The 27,827-nt window shown below is 40.3% G+C and overlaps 1 protein-coding gene across 4 annotated transcripts in view; it reads right to left on the bottom strand.

Annotated features, from left to right (window-relative positions):
* ZNF516 (zinc finger protein 516) overlaps positions 1 to 27,827 on the bottom strand; it is a 145,700-nt gene that overhangs the window by 13,943 nt on the left and 103,930 nt on the right. For 3 of the 4 annotated variants that reach the window (XM_068237065.1, XM_068237063.1, XM_068237064.1), the window contains exons 4-5: positions 10,330 to 11,775; positions 4,179 to 4,283 (exon numbers count right to left, since the gene is read on the bottom strand). In XM_068237065.1, the coding sequence (XP_068093166.1) occupies positions 4,179 to 4,283; positions 10,330 to 11,775 (1,551 nt within the window). Of the gene's footprint in view, positions 1 to 3,035; positions 3,104 to 4,178; positions 4,284 to 10,329; positions 11,776 to 27,827 lie in introns of all 4 variants that reach the window. The other variant, XM_068237066.1, reaches the window with a different exon arrangement.

The following is a 27,827-nucleotide window of genomic DNA, read 5'->3' as shown; positions in this document are numbered from 1 at the left end:
CTTAACTGGATCTGAACCACACAAAAGTACAGTAAACCCTACAAAAGTGTAAAAAAAAACAACAACTTTGTCACAAATTTGTATGGTTCCAGAGCAGTTCTGTAGCATGCTGAAAAGGAAATATTGAAAGTTTGCAAGAAAACTATCTACGATTAGTCATTAAAGGCACCACTGAAGTACATTTGTTAGTTTGATATAGGCAGATCTGCTCTATGACTAAAGGCCGTACCCACTACACCCAACGATTTTTCTGTAGACCGGTGATTTGTTGAGCGTCAAGTGATCATTTCCGTGATCTCGGCACATGGGTAAAGGAGAGCGATCACACGACTGTCGTTTAGCGAAGTACAGGAATAATGACCATCACAGCAGATCAGATAATTAAAATCCCCAACAACTCTGCGCAAAGTACCGTGATCGATTGACTTCCCATTCGCGCCCGTTGTATAGTGTCGTGAGTAACCGCCAGACTGAAGATGGATCGTGAAACGCTCGTTGTCAGGGGGACCCCGCTGGATTCATATTCCTCTAATGGGTAGTGAGTATTTAGCTTAACACTGGAGCATACTTTACTAGCTCAAAGCAAACCTGTAACTTAAAAAACATTGAGATGATTCTCTAAGAAGCGGAAAACCTTGGGATAGTCTACAGCAGTGTTCTCCAACCATGTCCTCAAAGTCCACAAACACTATTTGTGGAAATCTACAGAGGTGGTTAATGAGCTAATTACCCATTAATTACTAATTACTGAGACACTAATTACCCCACCTGTGACTGTTTGCGGTTTTCTGCAAAACATGTACTGTTGGTGGGCCTTGAGGACATGTTTGGGGAGCTCTGGTCTAGAGGCTTCCCAGTCCATCCACAAACCCACTGTTGCTGCGCAGTGTCCCTCTGAACACATCCAACAAGAGCTTGTGGGATATGTTCTCATGGCCATGCTTCCCTCCATGTAAGAGCCTGCACCGCAGCACAAAGTAGAAACGCTTGTACACTGAGGAAGAACATGGCCGTGATCTAGAAGAGGGTCCTGGTCAGCAGCAGTGGGGTCGAAGAACACATGGGAAAGCCTCTATTTAGGCAAGTATCTAACTTTTTCTTTAAAATTACAGGTTTTCCTTAATAATTTTTTGGACCCAAGATGAGCAAGTGATCTAATTTTATATAGATTTAATTTGGAAAGAGTAAATGTGGTTCAGAACAGGGAAAATGTTTTGTATTTTTTGGAAATTAGACTAGCAACTACAGCGCCTTAATATTTGTAACATGTAAGAAAAATCTGAAACTACCTCCACATCTGCATCCACCAAAACATGTCTGTAAAAGGGTATGTGTTCTATGGAAAAGGGATCAGGGCCTACGCAGTAAGTGGCAAGTAGCAGAATATGTAGCTGCTGTAGAGAAGCAAACGGCGATGCAAAGACGTAACATGAATGAAAGTCCCTAAAAGACGTCATTCATGTGAGTGCACCTACAAGCCCACTCTTCACAGAGTCACCAAGCACTTCCAAAACTAGAGTGAACACGACTAAAGAGGACAATCCTCTTCAAAATTCTTGTCTAATGTTCTGTAGTTTTAAAACATTCTACGTTTCTTAAAACTAAATTCCAAGCTACCATGAAAAAAATATCCTTGACCTGTAATAATATAGATCTGCATTAGTATGGAAAGATGATAGATAACAGAGAGATAAGAAAACAGCTACAAATTGAAAAAATCATGCTTGTGAGTGGAAGTTTTGGAGGAAAATGGCAAAATAATATTTAGCATTCATAACATAAATCTAAAGAAAAAAATTGTTCACGCTTTCTCTGGTGTATGGGTTTGACAAAATAATATAATAACGTTAACCAGAACATGCAAAATGTGTGGGACCTTCAAACTATTATAAATGCAACTCTGCCAAGTCACCACTAGTAAAGAATTATGTAATATAATCTAAAGCTTGCTATACATCTACCACAGTAATTTTATAAAAGTGTGTGGGATTTTTTTTTTTAGAATAATCAAAAATAATAGCTTTGTAAGAGCTACAATTAATAATATGGATTGCGGATAGTGACTTATAGGAATTTCATGGCACAAATGGAAGATGTGATCTGAGTGAATCATACTGTTACTATCCTGTCGTGTTATGTCTATCAGACGCATCTGTAGCATGACTGAATGTATCTTACTGTTCAAAAGTGGCAAGTAAAGTACAATAAGGCAGTCAGTCAATCATGTATTGTTAAATCTCATCAAACTTTAATTGGAGCAAGATATTATTCTACGCCAGCACACATGAACAATGACATGCTTGAATCTATGCCAGGAGATATTTAATGTTATAGTGTGGCGAGGGGGGAGGCGGAGGGAGGTATAGAACGCTCAAATATTTTAGCTGATTGCCTAACGTAACTGTTCATATTCTTTATATTATATCATTTCTATTTGATAGAAGAAAAAAAATAACACCAAGCATTTTGCAAAACATTTGCTTGTGCTTTCTTTTGCATGGCAGGTTTTAAAACTAAACATCGAGGTTTTGCCACTGTGGACTTCTATGGCTTCAGGTACATTTCTTTTAACTAAAAAGACTGTTCACATTCTTGTACAGGAAGCATTAGACTGGAAGTCAGAAGAAAGTGAAAAGGGAGTCTGTTCAGATAGAAGACAGTGGACAACAAGAATAGGAAAGCACACCACCACACAGTCCACAGAAGCTGCAAAGTCAGGGGAAAGGCTTTGCTCTACAGAGTTCATGTATAAACACCGGATGCATACTCTTCAGGAAAACACAGACTGGTTCCTCGTTTTATAAAAATATAGATTCTGCATTCAAATAGAGAATTTCTAGATTGATTATTAATTTATGCCTGATTGGTCATTAGTTCCAGTTATCATAGAGGCTGAGTATTCACTTAGGCGGTCAATATGCAAGTGATCATCTTGGCAAAGATAAAAGGTCGGTGCTTTACTGAGGAGTACTGATGTGCAACTTTTCTCCCCAGCAATCAGAAAAACCAAACACTCAATTTCATTGACAACATACTTGTTTTGGGGCATCTGCGGAGGTGGTGTGAACTTCAGTACCTCGGAGTCCATTAGACTCAAATACCACTGTGGGAACAAGGGGTCTTGTTAAACAGAGGAGCATTGAAGCTTGTGTTAGTCTGTGTACATCATTGAGACCATCACAGTTTAACCATATTAAATAGGGAAGGGAGGAGAAAATAAATAAATAAAAAAAGATACCAGCTAGTTGCCTGTGGCCAGTACATACCAATTTACTGTAACACTTTCAGTGAGAGTGTGTGCTAATGGCAGCCTAAGGCCACTGCCCTTTTTAATTCAGATTTTGGTGCTGAAGAAAGCAATCACTGACAACATTAATTATCTGTGTGTGTGTAAAGGGACCCTCTACTTGCATTACTTACCATTTGGCCTCTGTCATTTCGCATTAGAGTGGCTTATGTATGCATCATTCACACTTCTGCACCAAAGCCCACTAGTCTAGAGCTGTCATAGTCTGCTCATAGCACATTTCATCTTTACCTAGCTCACAGTGTAATAAGAGCAACCACTAAATTGGTCTAGGTCTAAACAGATATTAAATGGCTGTGTTAATTATCTTTCATATATCACTGTCCAGGCTAGAGAGGGCATTTTCCCATAAAGCAAAATGGCATTAGGTGAGGATGGAGATGATCATATAAAACAGGGGTTAATGATATGCAGAAATGAGAAGCTTGATATTGGTGTGCTTGTGGCAAAATGAATCACTTGCATGTTTATTCATCATTATTGCAGTCTTTTGTTAACCTTTCCCATCAAAAAAGAGAAGCTTCTGCTAAATCACCGGCAGGAACATACAAGCCAATACGTCTTAACAGATGGTTTTAACCCTTCGGTTGCTGCTGGAAGCTAATTCGCACTTAGACAAGATTGAGATGTCTTTTGCTGTCATTGCAAATTCCCTGCTTAAATTGGACTTATCTAATTAAAGTCCATCACAGGTCTGCAGATTATTTTGGTTCACAACCATTACAGTTATCCCTTTAAATTCCAAAAAGACAGACAATGCAAGTATATACATGAAGCCAAAGCAACAAATGGCTATATTTAAACAGGTTAGGCCTGCAAATAGATCAGTTTCTGACACTCTAGAGGAGAGACAAATAAGAAGAAGATGTACCTGTATGGGACCTCATGTGGGTCCTTAAATGGCTTGGCTGGGTGAAGCACTTTCCACACTCAATGCAAACATAATCTCCTTGCCGTGCCTGTGTCCTAAGCATTCCTTCGGTTGATGGCAAGAGGAGGAGGAGGGGGAAAAAAGAGAGAGAGAGAGAGAGAGAGAGAAGTTGAGAAGAAAACATTATGCTGGAAGAAAACATCATTAGTATGTCTAATGTGTCATTATAGGAGGCTACCTTCAGGCCCTAGATGACAACTGTCAGCCTTCATCTGGGCTGGGGATGACAAACCAGGCACACACAGGACTGAGAGAATGCATAAATTACATTGAATTAAAAAACGCTCCCCGTGATGTGTCCGCACCAGGACTGGCATGTCAGGTGTGCGCTTTTCAGAGCAGCTGGATCCACTTTTCAGCCATCACCCAGCTTTGTCAAGCAGTGTATCAAGCAAATCAAAGTGACTCCAGCGTGCCAGAGACTAGTCACATGGATAATAGAAAATGAGTAGAACCAGAGCCCGGCTGTCCCCCCTGGGCTGATGTACCTTGGAGACAAATGCAGAGTGAGTGGAGCCATCACAGACTGATCAGACCTTTAGCCCTCACCTATCTGCCTGCTGGAGCAGCTTTGACCCTAGACCTGGGGGGCACAGACTAAAGACATCTGAGAAGGAGAGTGTCTTTCTGGATGTTTTGAGACAGTGGCAGCATTAAATCCCTCTTTCCTGCCTTTAGTAAACATGTTTTCTGGGCCATTAGCATTTGTGGAAAACTACTCAGACCTTCCTTTTTTAAAGGTCAGTTTACAACATCTGACTTAAAGGGCTAGCTGTTGTCTTTGCTGCTGATCAAGAATGACATTCCTGACTTTTAGTTTTCTATGTTTGCATTTGAATATCATTTGCTTCTTTCAACTAAATTCTCCTGGAAACAAGACACGGTGTGCTTCCAGCTTGTTTCAGCACACTGGGAGACCTGGTCAATGTTTCACAGGGGCCCTTTGATAAAAATCCAAAATGACCAAATTACTTTATGCAATTTGCAGAGGTAAGAAAAATAAAAGCATATGGTTTTCCAGTTAGAATATAAATGATGTAATTTGGGTGGACATTTCTGTAATGTATAGCCTTCTCTTTAATGGTAATATCACTTACAGGTGGTTTCACATAACTTATAATGAAAGCACAATACAATGCAATGTAACAGAAGCATGCAACACATTCTGATATTCATTACAATTCCTCACAGTTGGATGTGTTTTTCTTTTAATTGTAAATTATCCTGTGCTTCCGCGTGTACCCTAAAATGCAGGAGTTAAAATAACTGCAAGCCAAATGTCTTCAGAGCATTTTGTGCACAACCACATTCCCTGTTAGATGCAGCCCTCGAGGGTTCATGTATATCCAGCATCACTCATTACTACATGCCTAATAGGTGACTATACCAACATTCCACCAGCAGGTGGCACTCAGGGGGAGATTTAGGAAGACTAGTACTTTCTACAACCTGGTGGAGACAGAAGTGTATCATCAGCAGGTACAGAACTGGGACAGCATGATGTGACCAGGCTGAAATCCAATATCCTTAAAGGTGGCAATTAACAATACAATTCTCCGAACAATTGATTGCCCAATCAATCGTAAGCGTAAGATCAATTGAAAATGATTGTTTGGGCCCACTAATTAAAAAAAAGCTGCTATGCAATTTGATCAGATTAATGGAACAAATCCAAATAATGGATCGATCCATCAATCTGATCAAATTGCATAGCAGCTTTCCTTCCATTAGTGTGCCCACACGATCGTTTCCGAAATTGCGATCGAACGGACAATCGATTGCTCAGGGAATTGAATTGTTAATGGCCACATTTGCACTAATGTACATTGTACAATTAGCTGGACTGATGGCTGAAGTCAGTGGATTACCTTTACTTAAAAAATGTCTAAGAATCTGCTTCACTCCTTAAAACAGAATAGGTTACTTTGTAGGAGTGAGAGAACAGAAAAATGCATCCAGCTGGAACTACCTTATTTATGTTCTGGTATACCATGACCCGGAACAATGAAAACCATCACAGAAGTTCCATAAATATTCAACTTCGGGCCTAACTGCTGCATGTAAATAATCTGCGGTCATGTACAAATTACATTAGGTGATGCTTTAAGCCTAAACAATAGCTTTAATAAAAATAGATCCTATATAAGTAGTATACCATGCAGTTTCAGGCTTTGACTATTTGACCTATATCACTAGCCACTGCATATTGTTTTCACACATCCAACACTCCTACCAATTCTCAACTTCCATGTCTGGCTCCATCAGTGCTCATTTACACGAACAGTTAAAAAAGGGACCATACGTGTTCTCAACAAGTGTCCCTGTCTGACCATTTAAAGGACCACTACAGCGAAAAAAGTAAGCAGTTAAAATTGGACAAATCTGACAAGTTTTGGACTAGTCCAATCCTCATGGGGGTTCTTAGTATTTAATTTATTCTTTTTTTTTTTTAAAGTATTCACTAAACGGAAGTTGCCAAGTCTAACTGCCAAAATAGTTTGCAATCGAGCAAGGAGGCTGGTTGGTATCTTACTATTTTGGCAGTTAGAATCAGCAACTGCTGTTGAGGAAATGCTTTTGAAAACAAAGAAAACCTTGAGAATCCCTCATGAGGAATGGACTAGTCCAAAACCTGTCAGATTTGAACTGCTTACTTTGTTCACTATAGTAGCCCTACAAAAATGTAGCTCTATTAATTATAGAACAGTTAGAACACTGTTCTCTAGCAGGTACAGACCTCTCTTAACTCTGCATCCAACATTCAGTGGAGCAATCAGTACACAGCCAGTGTTCACTACTGCAAAGTGCCGTACTGAGGTCACTTTCAGCTGCCAAATATCACATGATGCAGAATTTTGGAGGCCCTACAGGTGCCCTTGCTAATATTGGCTAAAACAGTGGGCACCTGGGTTGCCCACTATACAAAATGTGGCTACAAATAGCAGGTGCAAGGTCTCTGGCACCCAAATTTCCTGTCAAGCAGTAAACCAAAACCCTTAAAATTTAATCTCCAGGAAAACCATCTCAGTTTTTGGGTTGTGTTGAAGAGGATTCAAGCCTCGAGTTATAATTGCTTATAGTTCCCATTCGTTTCCTCCACCTTGTTGGGAAATCAGAGTGATAAAAACTTTTTTTAGCTATGTTTCCATACTAGAAAGGTTTATTAAAGAGTGCTTCCAGTGTAAACTAGAGAGCCTGCAATGTAAAGGTCTCTGCTCTTCCTGTAAGGATCAGCAGGTGGTAGCATTAAGTACTTCCCCGATAGCCCATAATTCATTAATGACAAACTGCGTCCCCTTTCTTGGCAAAGCCGCCATAACCTGCTTGCCACAGCCCGTCCCAGCTAAACAGCCACGGCCTCATTGGTGGATGTTGAGCTGGGGCAGGCCGCGATGAGGAAAAGGAGGCCACAAGACTTTTTGAAACATGACCATGGCGTCTAACAGATGGGGGAGTTTCTTTCATTAAAAAATTATAGGCAATTACAGAGCCTTACATTGCAGACTGTCCACTTCACACTGGAAGTAGTCTTAGGGCCTGAGGCCACTAACGCAGTTGTGTCAGCTTCTGTCCGCTTTTCAGCATCTGTACCTTTGCGGTGTAGCTGAAAAAGCGGACATAACTGTGTGAGTGGGCTCAGGCCCTTAAAAGTTTCTGTCACAATAGTGGCAAGTGAACGAAAATTCTCCCTGACAACACTGACTGGCAATATTACACCCCACCTCCTCTTCCCACCCAAATTAAACTTCCTTACCACACTACCTAAAACTGAAACAGATAATGTCCCTGGTGTTGAAATTTGATGTAAAGTATAATATATGAATAGTATGCCAGTAAAATGCAGGTGTCTAGAGGTGTCAAACACCTATTCACAAATGTGTCCACCCAGTACTCAGCCACACAACAAAAATCGAGTATTAACCACAGGGATCCTGCAAAGTAGAAAAAAACCTTTAAATCTCACTGCTTTCTCTTTTTAAAAAGTGGATTGTGGCCAGGTCTTTAAGCCAGGTATACTGGTTATCTGAAATGCAATCACTATGGTGCTTGACAAGATAGCCAAGTTTACAAAATGTAAAGCAAAATATAGCATGGACTTAAAGGATAACCGAGGTGATGTGACATGATTAGATAGACATGTGTATGTACAGTGCCTAGCACACAAATAACTATGCTGTGTTCCTTTTTTTGCTTTCTCTGCCTGAAAGAGTTAAATATCAGTTATGTAAGTGCCTGACTCAGTCCTGACTCAGACAGGAAGTGACTACAGTGTGACCCTCACTGATAAGAAATTCCAACTATAAAACACTTCCCTTGCAGAAAATGGCTTCTGAGAGCAAGAAAGAGATTAAAAAAGGGGGAATTTCTTATCAGTGAGGGTCACACTGTAGTCACTTCCTGTCTGAGTCAGGACTGAGTCAGCCACTTACATACCTGATATTTAACTCTTTCAGGCAGAGAAAGAAAAAAAGGAACACAGCATAGTTATTTGTGTGCTAGGCACTGTACATACACATGTCCATCTCATCACGTCACATGTCACTTCGGGTATCCTTTAAACTAAACCTGCCACATCTCTCACCAAAACGAGTAAAAAAAGGGTCTGTGTTACATACTGCAGCTGTGCTTCTTTAACTAACATCAGCTAGTGTCAAGATATCTGCAGATCGTAATCTGCCAATCATGTCCTTTCTGAAAATGATTAACTAATCAGCTTTTGATTTACTTTCCAGTCAGCGTGTTTTGTTTAAAGCAGAGTCTGTGAGTTAGATTTTCTTTTACATGTAACATCAATAAAATATACTTGTCACTTACATGAAAGCTGTGTCAACAAAGAAAAGAGATGACTTATAACTGTTAACAAGTCTGCAGTTTCCAAATGCCAGCTCTCCATTTGGGAACTGCAGATTGCTTGTTTGTTTTATTTTCATGTACAGAAGACAAATCTTGAAAACTAGTAGAAGATACAGCTAGAAATAAAGAATCTGGCAATGTGTGCAATCTAATGTCTGCAGCACTGGAAACCATTATTTTTAAATAAGAGACTTTGTATTGGCTATTTTCTAGGGGAAAGGGACAGTGCATAGAAGCTTGCTTGTATCATCCTTGCAAAAAAAAACAAAAAAAAAACACTTATCACTACGGTTGGGTCACATTGCCAATACTTACTTTGAGGAACAGAGGCACCAATGAAGTATAAAATAAATTAAAACAATTTAAAATTGGGGGGTTAATTACATTTCTTTCTTACTCCAAAAGATCTGCAACGCATTTCACGGGTCTTTTGGAGTAAGAAATAAATGTAATTTGTATATTACACATTATTGTGTCTTCTTTTGTTGGGAGGTAAGTACACCATTAACTTCCCCCGATTTTAAATGGTTTTTAATTTATTTTATACTTCATTGGCGCCTCTGTTTCTCAAAGTGATCTTTTATCCACACGGTAGATGGGTGTTACTACCATTTTCTATCTACAGAGAGGAACATCTTAGCCCGAGTGGGGACGGGAAAAATTCCCATTTGGTGCATTCAGTGGTGGCTTAGCTCGGCAACCTGTGTTTGTGAGTATACCATTCTATCAAATAATAACCTGTATATCATCGATTTTACACTATCGGGGCTCCCTTTTTGTCTCTACATTGCCAATACTTAGTTCTAGCCAGTGCTAACTCCCGCAGATTACTGCTAGGGGCCTGTGCATGCATGCTGAGCACGCAAGTAACATCTAGCATTAGTCCATGGGAGCTAAAACCAGCGAAGATAATGCTAGGTGGTGCTTATATGCCCAGCATGCAGGTGCATAGCAGTTAGCATTGGTTAATGTGAGCTAGGACTGGCAACGCAGTTCTAACTCCAAGCAAAGTGACAGCCAGTGGGAGGCGAGGAAACAACGATACACCATGGAAAAAGGTGGGTGAGCAGTGAGACTAGCAAGGCAGTGCAGAACATTCACCACTAGGCACAACGTAAGTTTTATATTTAAAGTTTAGATAGGCTTTAATGACTCAAATGCAAGTTTGCACATTCTCCATAAATATTCTCTATAGGAAAAAAAAATTACATCTTAAGTTAAAATTATGGTTATTTACCTGCAGTATCCAAATTACTGTTATTGGCTCCCCAACTTTGGTACAGTGTTGCTAGGTCCTTTGGAATGTAGGTCTTGAAGATGTTTAGAATGTCTAGACGCTTTTCATGGCCTTCAGATACTGGCTCTTGTTTGACAGGCTGAAAAGGAGAGGAGCCACCTGTTCCACTTGAATGAGATTGTAAAACAGGACTTGCCTTGGATCCAGCACTACAGTTGGGTGCAGCTCCAACTTCATTTATAGTCTTGGCCTGAGATTCCCTTTGAGGCACTAGAGGGCTCTCTTGTTTAACATGTGGTTCTGTTTTATGAAATGGAAATTGTGGTTGAGATAATGTGAATTTGGTTTTAATCGCATCAGCCAAAGAGAGTTTAGTTGGAGATACAAAGCTAGGTGATCCATGTGACATTGAGTACTTTTCAGACTGTTTACCACTAGAAGGCTGCAAAATTTGTCTTGCTATAGATGACTGAGCAGTTGCATGACTCCTACTATAACTTCCAGGTGGGGTCAGTTTAGGGCTTGTTTCATACTTTGCCTTTGACACTGGCTGTTGCACCACTGAACTGTATTGCTCCTGAGCATGTGCCACCTTGGGCTGTCGCTGTGCATTTAAGTTTGTTGATTTTGTTCCACTAAAACTACGTGAGCTGTCACGGGCCTGAGATCCACAAGCAGCTTTTGAAAGATTTCCCAGTGATGAAGTGCTGCTTTTAGGTGCTGAAGAAACATTAGGCATCTGAGTACGTGTAAATCTAGCAATAGGTAAGGGCTGGCATTCTTTACCACCAAGTGCTGGAGGAGGACCAGTGCGTCCATTTCTAACTAGAAACAGAACATTATTTTTCAGATGTTTGAAGCCATTTTGCTGAACCCATTGAGGAGCCATTGAATTACAACTGACTTTATGCCAAATTCTTTTATGCATCCACAAAACTTCAGGGTAAAATGTTTTATGACTACAGTAGGGGCATTGATGAACAACTAATGCGGCCTTCAGTGTTTCAATAGCACCTTTACTACAAAACTCATCTCTGCTGGACTTATCACTTAGGTCCAATAAAATAAAACCTTCTTTACCCACCCTGCTAGTTTCTAGTGTTGAATGTTCTTTAAGCAAGTCAAGTGCCACTCCATTTGGATGCATGTTCTCTAACGTCAAGTGTTTTTTCACGCCAGCTGTTTCAAGACTATTTTGTACCATAGGAACTGATGAACTGTTGCTCGGGATAGGTTTGTGAAGATCTTTGTTGCATTTGTATGCTGGTACTTTTAACTCAGAAGAAAATTCTGTTTTCACGAAAGGAGGATTTTGCATTTCCAATTTACTCTGGTCATTTTCACATTTGCTGGTGTCTTCAGTATCAATAGATTGAAGATAGTTTGTATTCGTTATCTGCATTGGAATTTCTTCACCAGAATATTCACCATGGTACGGTTTCATACCTAAAATTAGACAAGCATAAATTAATATACAGCTACTACTATAATTATAAGTTATGCTAATAAAAACAACAAAACCATTAAATTGGGCTCCTTAAAATGTGTCATTTCGTTTCAATACACATAACTTTTCAGTTTGACCCTCTAAATTTTGGGCATTTTTTTTCTCATCTTGCTGGTAGCATGGCCAAATGAATCATACCAAATTGTAGCGTATTTCAGTGGTTTTTGAGTTACATCCTTTCAAAATTTCAGTGAATTCACATGAACCATTCCTATTTAATTTGCTACTTCTCAACTCCTAATGGGCACTGAGTGGGGCCAAACGCTGCAGTGGTATGTGACTAATGTTCCCAAAATCTAGGTACTGCATTCAGCATTGAAAACCTAATTGCTGCAGTGATACAGTGAAATATTATCCTAGATGTCTGCAGAAACCTAGTGAAATACCTACTAGTACAAAAGACCTACGGTAATTAATGATTTGCCATATACTATACATCATAAGCCTAGCTCTAGATTCCAAATGTGGTAAATAAATAGAAGTATTAATTTCGTCTGAAATGTTTTTTTTTCAAATGTTTTCAAACTGAAAATAAAATATTTTAATTTACGCAATTTTAAGAAACTATTGGAACATTTAAAAGCCCCCAAACTTAAAAGGCTTTAACGTGGTATGATTTTATTTGGGCATGGAACCAAGTAATCAGAGAAATATTTGGTTCTGTAAAAGATGCAAAAAAGTGTTAAGAGTGTTGATTTTACATGAATGATTCAGATCTCAATTTCTACAGTTGGCAAATGATTGCATTTACCTCTATAATACAACCAAAATACAGTAGTGTCCCAGTTTTTAACACTAAGTAAGGACAATGATGTAGTCAAATGATGTTCTTTCCCCCAGTTGCAGTTTGACACATTAGAATTTTAGGCATGATTCCAGTACTGTGGAAAAAAGGGTAGTCTCTTCCAGAGTGAAATCAGATATCAGTCTATGCCATCACCATCTTACTCTGCAATTATCATATACAGAGGAAACAATACACAATGTGATAAGTGCCTTAGTTAAACATTTATTGATAGATGACATATAAGTACTAATTTATTTCTGCATGTCATTTGTTAATGATGTATGGCAATTAAAACATCACATTAAAAACTTGTTTTGTTGCAAAAACCTATAAACGGTTGATATGACAGCAATTGGTTAGCAGATGTGAATGAAACCATCATATGGTTGAAAAAATAATTGTTTTCACATATGACAAAAATGTGATCAGTTTAATTGGTTTCATAAAAAGTATGAAAGTTGAAAGAGGCGATTGTCCTTTCTTCCATGAATGGGGGTGTCAAAAATTGTGAGGATGATCTGACTGCCTCCATAATTAAAGGACAACTAAAGTGAGCGGGATATGGATGCTGCCATATTTCCTTCCTTTTGAAAAATGAAAATTTCCTGGCTGTCCCGCTGATGCTCTGTCTCGAATACATTTAGTCATAGATCCTGAACTAAATGCAGATCAGATATTTTACTTAAAGGGGAACTGAAGAGAGAGGTATATGGAGGCTGTCATGTTTATTTCCTTTTAATCAATACCAGTTGCCTGGCAGCCCTGCTGGTCTATTTCTCTGCAGTAGTATCTGATTAAAACCAGAAACAAGCATGCAGCTAGTCTTGTCAGATCAGACTTATAAGTCTGAACCACTGAAACACCTGATCTGCTGCATGCTTGTTCAGGGGCTATGGCTAATAGTATTAGAGGCAGAGGATCAGCAGGGCTGCCAGGCAACTGGTATTGTCTAAAAGGAAATAAACATGACAGCCTCCATATACCTCTCTCTTCAGTTCCCCTTTAAGTGTGACTGCATTTGCTGCATGCTTGTTTCAGGTGTGTGATTTAGACACTACTGATGATTGAAACATCAGCAAGATGCCGGGCAACTGGTATTGTTTAAAAGGAACTAAATGGCAGCCTACATAGCCTTGTCACTTAAAGTGTCCTTTAGGCCTGACATTCAATATACAATGCATTGTTTTAGTAGATACAATGTTAGATTCAATATAAAACTTAAAATAAAATGAAAATCTAGTAAAAATTAGAGCAATCCTGATTGGTCATTCATTAAAATATCAATCAATATTTATAAGGAATATCTGTCTATAGCACAAGCAATACAAAGGGGAGCATAGCCTTTTGCAATATGCCAGGTACATTCTCCTAGCTTTGTACTGCAAATTCTAGTAAGAAAACCTATTCAGTAGGAGACCTTGGGCAAGTCTCCCTAACACTGCTACTGCTTACAGAGTGCGTCCTAGTGGCTGCAGCTCTGGCGCTTTGAGTCCACCAGGAGAAACATAATAAATGTTGTTTGTCTTTGTTGTTTGTCTATTGTCTACACCTATGGTCATGATCAGTGAACTGACCAGGGCTGAGGAGTCGGAGTTGGAGCCGCAATTTTGGGTACCCGGAGTCGGAGTTGGAGATTTCATAAAGTGAGGAGTCGGATGATTTTGTACAAAATCCACAGCCCTGGTAAGTATAACACTAAGGAGTCGGAGCCATTTTGGGTACCCAGAGTCGGAGTTGGAGTCGTGGTTTCATAAACTGAGGAGTCGGAGTTGGAAGATTTTTGTACCGACTCCACAGCCCTGGAACTGACAGTCCTCCACTGCTTCCATAAACATTACATCATTGCCTAATCGGTCTGTGGGTGTGCTAAACATACAGAAAAAAAACACATGTTTTTAATCAATAGCTGTTAAAATCAATAAACCCTGTGAGTCAAACAAAAATCAGTTAAGACCAGAGCCTCGCTCCATTGATGCACGTGAGAACATCAACTGAAAATCAATTAGGAAACATAATTTGTTGATTGCAGGGAATTTAAGAAGTTAGCAATGTCAACAATTTATAAATGTATATCCATTTGAAACTAGTTGAGCGGCAATGCTCCATTCTCAGTTCTGGACAGATTGGAGTTAAAGGGATACTGTAGGGGGGTCGGGGGAAAATGAGCTGAACTTACCCGGGGCTTCTAATGGTCCCCCGCAGACATCCTGTGTTGGCGCAGCCACTCACCGATGCTCCGGCCCCGCCTCCAGTTCACTTCTGGAATTTCTGACTTTAAAGTCAGAAAACCACTGCGCCTGCACGCCCGTGTCCTCGCTCCCGCTGATGTCACCAGGAGTGTACTGCGCAGACACAGACCATACTGGGCCTGCGCTGTGCGCTCTTGATGACATAAGCGGGATCGAGGACAAGGCAATGCAGGCGCAGTGGTTTTCAGACTTTAAAGTCTGAAATTCCAGAAGTGAACCGGAGGCGGGACCGGAGCATTGGTGAGTGGCTGCGGCAACACAGGATGTCTGCGGGGGACCGTTAGAAGCCCCGGGTAAGTTCAACTCATTTTCCCCTGACCCCCCTACAGTATCCCTTTAAGTATTGGTTGTGCAAAGGGGTCTTTAAAAAAAAAGTCCCAGAGATACATTTTAAATTTAGAGTCATTCACGCTAATGTGGGTGCCATCTCTAAAGGCTACAGGCCATCAAGTAAGCCAAGATGGGATAATTTGTGGAAGGTATGGCCTTTCACAAGATCAGCTTTATCTTTAAAAAGGCAGCTATATAGAATGACTCTGCACAGGACCTATACCACACTGTGATGTCAAGCTTCTCTATATCAATTTTATGGCTAGAATTGCTTTTTCTTAAACACTGCGCCTGAAATGTGTTAGACGGCATCAATAGAACAGCAGCAAAAATAACCCTGCAAGCTTCGCAAAGAACAGCTAGAGATCCTAAACAACTTATTTATATCATTTAGGCTTTATTTATACACTGAACAACAGTCCATGCTGACCCAGGGTCTTCTGATATTCCATTGTGCAATATAGATTAATAATTTACCAGGGAAAGTGTGAATTCACTCTACAGGAAGTACTGAGCAAGTTTTACTTGAAGGAAATTAACCCAAAAAAAGTTTTTTTACTAAGCTGGGCCTTATGATTTTAATTACACAACTGTAGCAAATATAAGGCGTGTCGCTAAGGCTATGTACAAAGGCTAGATTTTCATTGCCTAACACGATGGCCTGTCTCAGACAAAGAGCTAGCATCAGTACAAGTGTTCTACTATATTGTTTATCGATCCACTGTACCAGATCACTAAACTTATCACACAAATGACTGTTCAACGCCTCCCGCTATTGTTCCCAATCACAATTACTGAGTATGCGCGTGAAACTTTAAAAGTAAAATAAAATAGCCCACACCTTATAACTCAAATATAGTAAAGAAATGTAATGTCTCCTATACTAGCGGGGACTATATCCTACATAATTGTCTCTGCGTTTTGTGTGTGTGTCCCTGTGTTTGCGCTACTGCACATGTGCCGTAGGGACACCCTTTGGACGGAGCAGGACAGCCAGGCCCCCTGGCTGCCAACGGTGATGGACCTAGCCCATTTTTAAACAGGCTAAGTCACTAGTAATGAAATAATACCTATGAGTCCCCTTAATATACAGCTATAAACAACGTGGACCATGTATCCGTGAAAATACATTTATTCACGGATTTTTCATGAATTAAAAGAGAGCCACAGGAATTTGTAAATTATATAGGGTAGTGATGGCTAACCTTGGCACTCCAGCTGTGGTGGAACTACAAATCCCATGAGGCATTGCAATACTCTACAGCTCTAAGCATAACTCAGGGAGGCAGAGTCATGATGGGATTTGTAGTTTTGTCACAGCTGGAGTGCCAAGGTTAGCTATCACTGATATAGGGAGTTGTGGGGAGGGGGAAGAAGGGGGAATAAGGATAAGCTTATCAGCAATATATTCATTGATCCCTGATGCCCCAAGGTGGGAGCTGTGGATTTTATGAATCAGAGGTTCTGTGCTGTTTTTTAAGGTAATTGGTGGAATTAGATCAATAGTATAGTTCAACAGACTCCTGTGAAGTACAGTAGTGGTCTTTCTAAAAGCAACCATCCCACTTGGTGCCCACTGATTGCAAAGTACAAGGCAGCATTGTAGCTAAGATATTCAAAGTAGGAGAAAGGCCACCAGCCACAGTAGAGGCAAATGTAAATTATATCTATGGTATATACTGTACAAGTGCACTGATTCTGTGCCATGGCAGGCTTTCAAAACATTTAAATTCTTATTCTGTAAATACCCTAAGGTGTTGATTATAAGCTTCATTCACTTGAAGGGGGTAACTGTTCATCACTCTGGACCATTAGCTGTCTTTGTGACCGTTATTTTACAAGTAGCAATAAGTGAGCCTTTGACTTTCTTTACAACTATGTACTACTACATTCCAAAGTAATGAAGTACTGCAAGAGTGGCAAACAGGCCTTTGACTGACACACACACACACACACACACGTCAGTCAATCGTCTGCTCCCTATGTATCCTACATATCACCAATAAGGAGAAATCACGTGGGAGAATCTGATTTTAAAGGGCAATGTTTTGTTTGTTTGGGTTTTTTTGTTTGTTTTTTTAGCTTATGAAATAACGCATTATATGTGTAGTACAGCTGAGAAATAGAACATTAATAGCACTGATATGAGTCTCATATTGTCTCCAGTACAGGAAGAGTTAGGGTGCATACACACATCAGACCATAGTCTTTGGAAAATGAAAGATCACAAACCAATTTTACCCCCTTCCATGTAGTATGAGAGCCATACCTACACAGTCTATTTTATTGAGCTGAACTCCCCATCAGACAGAAATCTTTGCAAGATGCTGCACACAAAGATGCTGAACACATTCAAAAGATCAGTATCTGCAACAGATCTGTTCCTGCAAAAGATCCATTTCTGCAAATTGCATTCATAGTCTATGATATCTGCAGATCCTCATACACACCTTGTTTAACGGACATTCATCTGCAGACCACATCCACCAGGCTGGATCTTCAGATCTGCAGATGATTGTCTGATCTGCAGATGAATCTGATGGGGAGTTCAGCTCCATAGAATAGACTGTGAAGGTATGGCTCTCATACTACATGGAAGGGGGTAAAATTGGTCTGTGAACTTTCATTTTCCAAAGACTATGGTCTGATGTGTGTATGCACCTTTAGGCTGGGTGCACCCTTAGCGGTGTGGGAAATGTCGCATTTTTACGCATATGAGTTTGTACTGCGTTTTCTATGCATTTGCATTTTGCAGTTTTTGTTCCCGCACATGCTTTTTTGCATTTTCCATGCATTTTAATGCGTTTTCGGCTTGCATATACAAAATGCATGCCCGCATTTTTTTATTGCGCTTTATGCAAATCACTAGGAAGTCAACAGGAAGTAGAAACACATCAGAAAACATAGGTTTATTTTCAAAAACACATATAAAAACGCATGAAAAACGCATTACATTGCGTCACCATTGACTTTCATTATGTGCGTTTTTGAAAAATATGCAACAAAACCACAGTTTTTGAAAAAAGCACATGTCAAAACGCATACACATGCGTTTTTTGATGCGGCCCATTGACTAACATTACATGCATAAACGCTGCATTTTCCGCAACGCTAGCGTTTCTGCTTAGTGAGTTCCTTGCCTCAAGAAACTTCAGTTATCAGCTATCAATGCAAAAGTGCTTCTCTGAGCTCTGACCAAGCTTGGTCAGCTACAGTGCTGTTTTTGGAAGCACTTATCTCAACCAGTCTCTCAATGTTTCTTGTTTGTTTACGGTTTTACTGCCAGGAAAGTTCAAAGGGTCATTATCTAGAATACACAGTGTAGTGTGTAAACTGCAAATATTAGAGAACGATGCAATGTTATAAAAGTAAAAAAGCTATATAACTGAAAATAAAAATACAAGACTCTTTTCTGTGTTACTAGTGTTCTATTAATTAGCCGTACTACACATACAATTCATTATACCATATGCTTTTTTTCTGCTTCAGTGTCACTTTAAGAACAATTAATGCTGCCAGAAGAAGCAATATAGAAAGAAAATGAAGTGACACCAGGAGGGATGTAAGGCAGCAGATAAAAATACATCTATTGTAATTAGCCTTTAATTAGAAAGCACTTATTTAATATGCAACAATCTTTATAACAAAATAGAGGAGGCAAAAATGATAAACTTCCCAACAGAACAACTACATAAAATGGCAAGAAGAGGAGAGCTCCCTGACAAGGCACACAAATAGGTAGGTGCTTTCTACTGTTGGAATTATCTGGCACTGCCTGGCACTTAACAATAGAACGACATTATCTAACATGGTATACAGGTAAAAAAAAAAAAGAGAAAAAAAATCAGACTGTGAGGCGTGCCAGTCTAGTGAGGCACACTGACATTTCCAGCTAGGCTCAGAAAGCTGGATTAAATTTTAATTACCAACTACTACCAATTAAGGAACAAATTACACTTTAAAAAAAAAATGACAAAATGATGTATACATTACATATGCACACTTTAATGTCTCGCAGACAAACAAAAACAATGCAACAACGCTGCAGCATTGTCGCTCTATTTCCACTGGAAGTCGTGCAATCATGAAAGATTACAAAAATACTTTATATTAAATTTGGGTTTTTTAATTATTTTATGAAGCCAATTTTGTAAAACACCAAAAATTACCTTGTTTGTATTATATAGCTGCAAAGTAGGATTCAGGTGTGAAATTGCCTCATTTCATCATTAGTTCAATTATAAAAAACGATTTAAGCAGCCACGTAAACCATAAACAAAGAATGGGAAAAGAATGGAACTATGCTGCCACTCACTGGCCGACTCAGAGAACAACGACTGGGAAATGATCCCATTCCCTATCCAAATGTATACAAAAGATAGAATTCATTTTTCACCATTTTAAGTAGTTAAATGATTGTAATATTATACAATTTATTGTTTAGAAATACTAATCAATTTAAGAGAACAAATATGCATAAATACACATAACTAGTTTCACTGCCTTAACTCTGGCTTTCTATTAAACTGGGTACAGCCCTTAAAGAAAAATCAAAGAAAGGGATTACTAACATTGCAGTGAGTTTGCGATTGACTGAAATCACAAACGTGCTGCATGCAGCATTTTCCCAGCGATTGCGTTGCGATTCCCATTTACTGGAATGAGAATTGCAAAACACAGGACACAACACAGACAATAGCAATGTAAAATCGTGACTGCAAACACAAGGCGATTGTGATCACGATTTGAACTTCTGAGTGTGAACTGGGCCAAAAGGAAAAACTTTTGTTAAAAAATATCAATAATACACAAGCCGTTTCGTATTTAAAGGGCTTGTTGGGGCTCACATTTTGAGACAGGTGTTTTAAAAGTTAAAACAGACAGACAAACATGTATGTGGGAAATGCCCTTTTCATCCAATAGGGCAGGTCACACCTGATCTAAGGGGGAGCAAGGCTGCTGAATTATTTTTTCCCTAGCTGTTGGATGGAATTTAGATCATAAATCTAATCTATGAGAACATCTGCCTGAAAAACACATACTGTATTTACCACAATGAAAATCCTTATACACTAAGGCCTTGATTCACTAACCAGCACTAAGCTGGTTAGTGTGCTTTAAGACCTAGTGGGCGCAAACCACGGTGTTAAGTGGTTTGTTCCCACACATTGCGCACAGCCTAGTGCAGTGCGCGCAGCTAGTAGTAGTGTGCGGTGTGACGATAACGTTGCACCCGCTGCGACGACAATGGCACATCGGGTGCCCCCGAAGTGGCGCACTGATGTTGTCGTCATCGTCATCGCACCATTGTCGTCGCACCCCGCACTATTACCGGCTGCGCACGCACTGCACTAGGCTGTGCGCAATGTAGCTTTGTGCGGCTATTACTGCCCGCAAAGCTACTTTTCAGGCACTAAGTGGCTTTTCACTCCGGCGCTAATACTTAACGCCGGTTAGTGAATCAAGCCCTATATAACTGATGTTTATGTAGTGTTTGTCACAGCTTGTCAAACGCTCATTCAATTACCAAGATAATGCTCATCACATTTATAGAAATTGAATCGTACATTCATTTTAAATTACACCTGAACTGAGAAGGATACGGAGGCTCCCATATTTATTTACTTTTAAACAATACCAGTTGTCTGGCATCCTGCCGATCTCTTTAGCTGTAGAAGTGTCTGAATCACACTCCTTAAGGCCTTGCTCCCATTGCATTCCACTCACGTGTCCATTCGCGTTGGGAGTTTTTTTAGGCGATTTTTTTCCCGATTTCTGAGCGTTGGACGGTTTTGTTCAGCGCTTATGTAAGCGCTTTTGCAGAGCGATTGTGTTTTTTCACTTCCTGACGTCAATCAGGAAGTGAGCTCTTTGATCCGGAAAATAATTAATACAATGTATTTATTTTTAAAATTGCTCATGCAATTGCTGCACAAAGCGATTTTGTGAGTGTTTTGCATTTTTCCTATACCTTCCATTGAGGTGGAATTGCCTCAAAAATGGCCCATGCAGCGCTTATCTGAGCGGATTGGAAACGAACCGTTCAGATGTGAACTTTGTCATAGAGAATCATTGTAGAAGCGCTTTCAGGGCAATTTTGAAAATCGCCAGCGCTTAAAAGATCTCAAAAATACCCCTAGTGTGAACGAGCCATAAACAAGCATATGGCTAATCCAGTCTGATTTCAATCAGAAACACCTGATTGGCAAGCTTGTTTGGATTGTTTAAAAGGCAATGCGGGCCTCCATATCACTCTCAGTTCAGGTGTGTTTTAAATGGAAAATGAAATGAGAGGAATATAGTGGCTTCCATTACTTACTATTAAACAATACCAATTACCTGGCAGTCCTGCTGATCTTTTTGGCATCAGCAGTGTCTAAATTACACCTGAAACAAGCATGCAGTTAATCTTGACAGATTTATGTCAGACATCTGGTCTGCATGCTTGTTCAGAGTAGATGGTTAAAAGTATTAGAGGCAGATGATTAGCAGGACAGCCAGGCAACCGGTATTACTTCGAATTAAAAAAAAAATATAGGTCTGCCTCCATATTGGGTTCCCTTTAAAGAGAACCCGAGGTGGGGTTCTAAGGATGATATCTGCACACAGAGGCTGGGTCTGCTTATACTTCCCAGCCTCTGTTGCTATCTCCCCCCAAAGTTCCCCCTGCGCTCTGCTGTCCCCATAAATCACAGCCACGCTGTCGACATCCGCCCGCGTCCTTTCCCTCCCCGCTGATTGGAGGGAATGGATGCAGGCGGGGACCGGAGCTATGCAGGAGGCGGGGGAGCGGCGAGAGGGTGCTTCGTCTCTGATACACTTAAAGAGAACCCGAGGTGAGTCCTGACAATGATATCTGCACACAGAGGCTGGGTCTGCCTATACTGCCTAGCCTCTTTTGCTATGTAGTGCCCCCCCAGGCCCCCCCTGTGCTCTGCTATGCTCCCATAAATCACAGCCGCGCTGTCGACACGCAGCGTGTCGCACTGTCGCACTGTAAGAATAATTTATGAATAAGATATTTTTTGTAATAATTAGAATAGAAATATAAGAGTGGTGATTTAATAAGGGGGCAGGGTTATATGTGCAGGTATGGCAGTAAGGAGTGGCCTATGTCTAGGTAGTGATTATCACACCCTTTAGTTAAGGGGTGAGGTGTATGTGTCATTATAAATGAAGGTGTGGTGTTTGGATTCATTATACACCTGAGGACGAACCGTGAAGGTTTGTAACATGTAGTGTTGCTCCACTATCAATACATGCTTTAATTAGCAAGCCATTTGTGTGCCGCCTCTTCACTGACATTGCACTTCATTGCTCAGGGGGGTGACCTGAGTGAGGTGTAACACCGGCAACGCAAGGGATATTCTTCCTGCGGAGGCTCCAGGACCGTGATTTACCCATTTGAAGCTCCTCCATACAGATTACCTGGTGCTGTGAGAAAGAAGGAGATGGCAGGAAATGCTGCCTAGATGATTATAGACAGAGAACAGGAAGGATGAGGTGACCAGCAGGAGACAAAATGCAGGGGAGCACAGGGGAACTCTGAATACAAGTGTTAACTGTCCTGTACTTCTGTCAGCCAATATGCACATTTTCTCTGATGTTGGTGTTGTTTTTTGGTAGAGGAGGAGGGAGCAGCAATATTCACTGAAAGGGAGTCCAGTGGTTTAGGGCGTCAAAGTGTATGAGTGTACTGATCAGGCTAAGGGCAAAAACACTGTAACTTTCACTGTAGGGTACAGTTTGAACCACACAGTTTAAATACATGGAAGGAGGTTTAAAATAATACATGTCTGATGTACTGATCTATCTATTTACCTACCCATCTTAATCAGTTTGGGACGCGTGATTTTGAAATCTGCACGGTTTAAAACCTCTCATCTATGACAAGGCGTAGATTTGAATATCATGGTTCTATACATGCCCATTGCGATCATGTGTCCTTCGACGCTGAACTTCCATTGGCTCCTGACCCTGTGATCACTGTGGGCCAATCACAGTGATCACAAATGAACAAAAAAAAAAGGATCTGGTCCATAAAAGGCCAGAGCCTGCAGGTCCAGAACTCAGTAAATTACTTAAACATAATATTTTTATTGAATGGGTGCTGGGAGACATGACAGCTGTACTTGTTGTAAGGTGTAGTTATGTAGCAGATGCAACAGCTCTACTTAGTTATGTGGCAGACACTTAAGGTGCACTTGTTATATGACCGTTGTACTTATCATACAAGGGTCCATGGTGGCTGAAATAGTGATATGATTGACGATGTGTGATGGATATAGACATGACTGTTGAACTTGTACACCATAAGTGGATGATCTTACATCATGTCATCTGTTATACCTTTGTGTTGCCACAGGTAGCATAAATCCTAAATACAGGTCTGCATATGCTTCAGCTGCCTCAACATGATCGTCACAATGAATGGACACAGGTACAAATTCAAAAGCAGCACTACCATCAGCCACCTCCTCCTATACATGGCTGTATGTTCAGAGCAGTCAGTTCATTGACCTAGCGATCCACCTGATATGGATATAATAGATAGAGGCATCATTAAGACTGGAGAAGTGTGGCCATATATGGGAACAAAAAAGGGAAGGTAGTTAAGACTGATGGGTTGGAGCTGCCAGTGGGGCCCATACATACATACTGCTATGAGTACACTGATATCCCACCGCTGCATGGAAGCCATGATTAAGCCATGTGTGGCTGTATGGTGTAAGTGTGGCTGTATGGTGTAATGGTTAAGGGCTCTGCCTCTGACACAGGAGACCAGGGTTCGAATCTCGGCTCTGCCTGTTCAGTAAGCCAGCACCTATTCAGTAGGAGACCTTAGGCAAGTCTCCCTAACACTGCTACTGCCTATAGAGTGTGTCCTTGTGGCTGCAGCTCTGGCACTTTGAGTCCGCCAGGAGAAAAGCACAATATAAATGTTATTTGTCTTGTCTTGTCTATTAAAAGGAAAAGAAGACAGGACTATCCAAGTACCTCCTAATTGGGAAGACTAGTCCTGAAAAGCCACCTCAATGAGAAAAACAAAATGAATGCCATCAACTCATATGCTATCAGTCTGTATGATAAGTTGACCAGGAGAGGACATAGAGATTGCTATTGTGACTGACCCGTGGAGACTTTGTTCTGTAGTTTCTTCGATAACCAGCGTGGCATTTTATGTCATAGCTAGACTCTTGTTCAAGCTTTGTAGAAGTATTACTCTAAATCCCCAAATAAAGATGTGTTTTTAAATAGAGACATATTTTCTAGAGAAGTCTTTAGGGATTCTACTGTACCATCAATTACTGACACTTGTAGTTCCTTCAAAAGTCACTACTGTCCTCTCTGATCCTTTCCCTATTATCCTCCTTAACTCCACAGAGAATGTGTCCTGCACTGCATCAGGTTGTATCATAAAGCCTTCACTTCTTGGTAACTGAGGCAGCAGTAATATATGCCCTAGAACTTAGTTTTAAATAGACTTTTCATATATTTGATATTGTATATTGTGTACCAGAGATGGTCAATAAGATGAAAATAATTCCTGATTGCATGAAAATTAATTGGGCTAATCAAAATAAACAGGAAGTGCAACTGACTGGCTCAATTTCAAGCTGCAAATCATTTGTATGCAAGCCATAATAATTACCATCTCACTAACCATCACTAGTGTGTACCTTGCCTAAGCAGGCTTTACACAATATATAGTAAAAATGCTGCAAAGACAAACTGTCACATGAAGAATGAAGGAACATTCCAGGGTTATTCCTGAAACAAAACCACACAATGTGAAAGAATAGTATGGAATAGTATGGTCATTCATTCGACCAGTTCATTAACTAAAGCAATATATACAAAATAAACTAAATTTGAGGGTAAAACTTGACCATTTTGCCCAAATTGTGCAAATGTATTATATGGTGGTGTACAAGATTTGATCGGGGTACAATAAAGTACTTAGTGCAAAAAGAAATCATGTAAAACAGGGATGTCAAACCGATCCTTCGAGGGCCGAGGGCCTCACACATTTTTGGATCAGCTCAAATTAATTGATGGGTCTGAATCAGGAAAGGTGTGGTCCATTAGGTAGAACACATTCCTCTCTTTCTCAGTCCATCCTAAACACTGGCATGGATCTGGTCCTCTAGGCCTGGAGTTCGACAACTATGATGTAAACCCATGTAAGAGCTGGGACCCACAGAAGCAGTTTTAGCTGCGCTGTGTAATCGCCGGCAATTCCAAAAGCGCTAGGCTAATGAAAGGCAATTGAGGTGATTTCACAGGAGCAATTGCAATTTTCCCAAATTGTGATTGCAGGTCCTGCAGCATTTAAGTGATTACACTGCAATATAACGTTTAGGACTGCTGCAAAATCGATTTTTGTTTGCCGTACGATTCTGCAGCTATGTTACTAACCAAAAACTACATATAAAGAGAATCGTAATCGCAAACATTAAATTCAAAAGCACTTTATAACACCAGGAATTGCTGTGGAAATCGTTGCTACAATCGCTACAAAAAGCGCTCAGCAATTGCATTTCTAGTGGACCCAGCCCTGAGGCCGTATTAATGAGCTTATAGCTAAAGCAGTGTCATTTTATTGTCAGACATGCTGCTGAAGAGGAATGCTGAGTGTTATGGGATGACACTACAGAAAAACAAAAGGTTTGCTACAAAAAAAAAAAGTTTAATTTATAATCACAAATTTCTAGAGAAAACACATGTTTCAGTATAGCTAGCCTCACCCAAAGAGCACTAGTACCACAGCACCTGCAGAATGCAATGCCGTGTAACATTTTACATTTAGCTAATCTGACATTGTGCTATCTGTAACATTACAATTCTCCACAGTCTCCACAGTCTTCCATGTTTTATTGGATTTACCATAGAGAATTTGTTGCTTGTCCATTTTGATAAATCTGAAAACCGCAGAATTGGAAGGAGTATTTGTTATGCAGTCTCCCACAGAGAGTTTTATTAGCTGAGCACTACATTCTTCTTGAAACTGCCATAATTACTTCAAAAGAGGGACTCGGCTGTATTTCCCTATATTGACCACTAGATGGTGATAGCCTACACAATATGAAAGTTGTTTGTTAGCCTAATATTTGATATAGCTCTCAAACTCTTTTCAGTACAAGAGATGAGGCACGGTAATATCGAGTTCATGACCGCAGCAGGCTTACTAACTGGAAAAACAGAAATTATTTCCAAAAGTGGTAGAACCTTTGTAATTTGCTGTTACAACAGCAACTCATTTTCAACACTTGCCTTGCATGGGAACAGAATAAAGCTGAATTAAACTGGTGTAATATTTCTCAGCAACTATATGGTCCTATAGTATTGCCTTCCAGTGGTAAAATCCCTTCCTTCCTGTAATGTACCACCTCAGTGCATGTGTTACTAGGAAACCTCCTCACAGATGGGGGTGGCTGTTGGATCACCTCACCACCAGGGACCAGTAAGAGGAGGGTCAATGGCAGATGCCACTCGCTAAGCCCCCAGCTGCAATAAGGACACCACCCTCGCCCCCCAGTCGTAAGGCTATCAGATGAATGGGGGTATACAACAGTCTAATTGAGAGAGTGACAAAGCCAGAAAAACAAGTTCTTTTGTTTCAGTTGAATTGTACTTTACACAAAAATGGCTTTGGGTGTCAAATAAAGAGAATCTGAAAAAAAAATGAGCTTTAGTGACAGGAGATAAGCCTTCATCAGTAATTTGAACATGGTGGCCTATTTATAGATTGATGTACTGAAAGAAAATATTCTCATTTTTTTCCTCCACTACAGAATTCTTTTTATCATATTTATAACCGTGAAGAAATTATTTTTCCACAAGCAGGAATGTCAAAAAGTGACAAGCAACTACTGGATTATTTTAGTGGCTGAAAATGCCGTAAAATATAGAGAGAGGTGGCAGAATATGTTGTACATATCAAATAAGGCCCCGAACACACTGCACGCGTTGCCGTCCGGATTTCGGCAACGTGTGCAGGAGGCCGACATGCACGACATCAGACAGTGCATAGACTGCACTGCCTGATGTTCACACTGCATGCGTTCCGGACCAGTGCGGTCTGGGAACGCATTTTTTACTAAAATGCATGGCTGTCCCATTCACTGAAAGTGAGGGAAACAGCCACGCAACGCATAAACACAGATGGCGTGTTGCGTTCGGATTCGTTGCATTGTGAATGTGACCTTAGATGGAAAGGAAGTATATAAGGGTTACATACCCCGGAAGTCCTTAATAGAGGTGTTAAAGGCATAACAGTTTAAAAGGGCACAAGACGCGTCCTGATGAAAAGGGCGCTCGATAAAATAAACTGTCACAGTTCGGATAGCAAGCAACCCAAACACCCGCTATTTTATTGGGCTTTCTTTTTCAACAGGACAGTATTACCCAGCTACAGTATTATCAACACCCTTTCAACCAGAGGTGAGAGAGATATGGAGGCTGGCATACTTATCTCCTTTTAAACAATGCACATTGCCTGGCTGTCCTGCTGATCTTTCTGGTTAGTAGTGTCTGAATCACACTCTTGAAACAAGCATGCAGCTAAACTTGTCAGATTTTCGTCAGAAACATCTGTTCTGCATGCTTATTCGGGGTCTATGGC

Source organism: Hyperolius riggenbachi, chromosome 5 (assembly GCF_040937935.1).
Source record: "Hyperolius riggenbachi isolate aHypRig1 chromosome 5, aHypRig1.pri, whole genome shotgun sequence".
In the NCBI taxonomy this organism is placed as follows: domain Eukaryota; kingdom Metazoa; phylum Chordata; class Amphibia; order Anura; family Hyperoliidae; genus Hyperolius; species Hyperolius riggenbachi.
The sequence above is the reverse complement of the archived record's forward strand: the minus strand, read 5'-3'. Positions and strand labels throughout refer to the sequence as shown.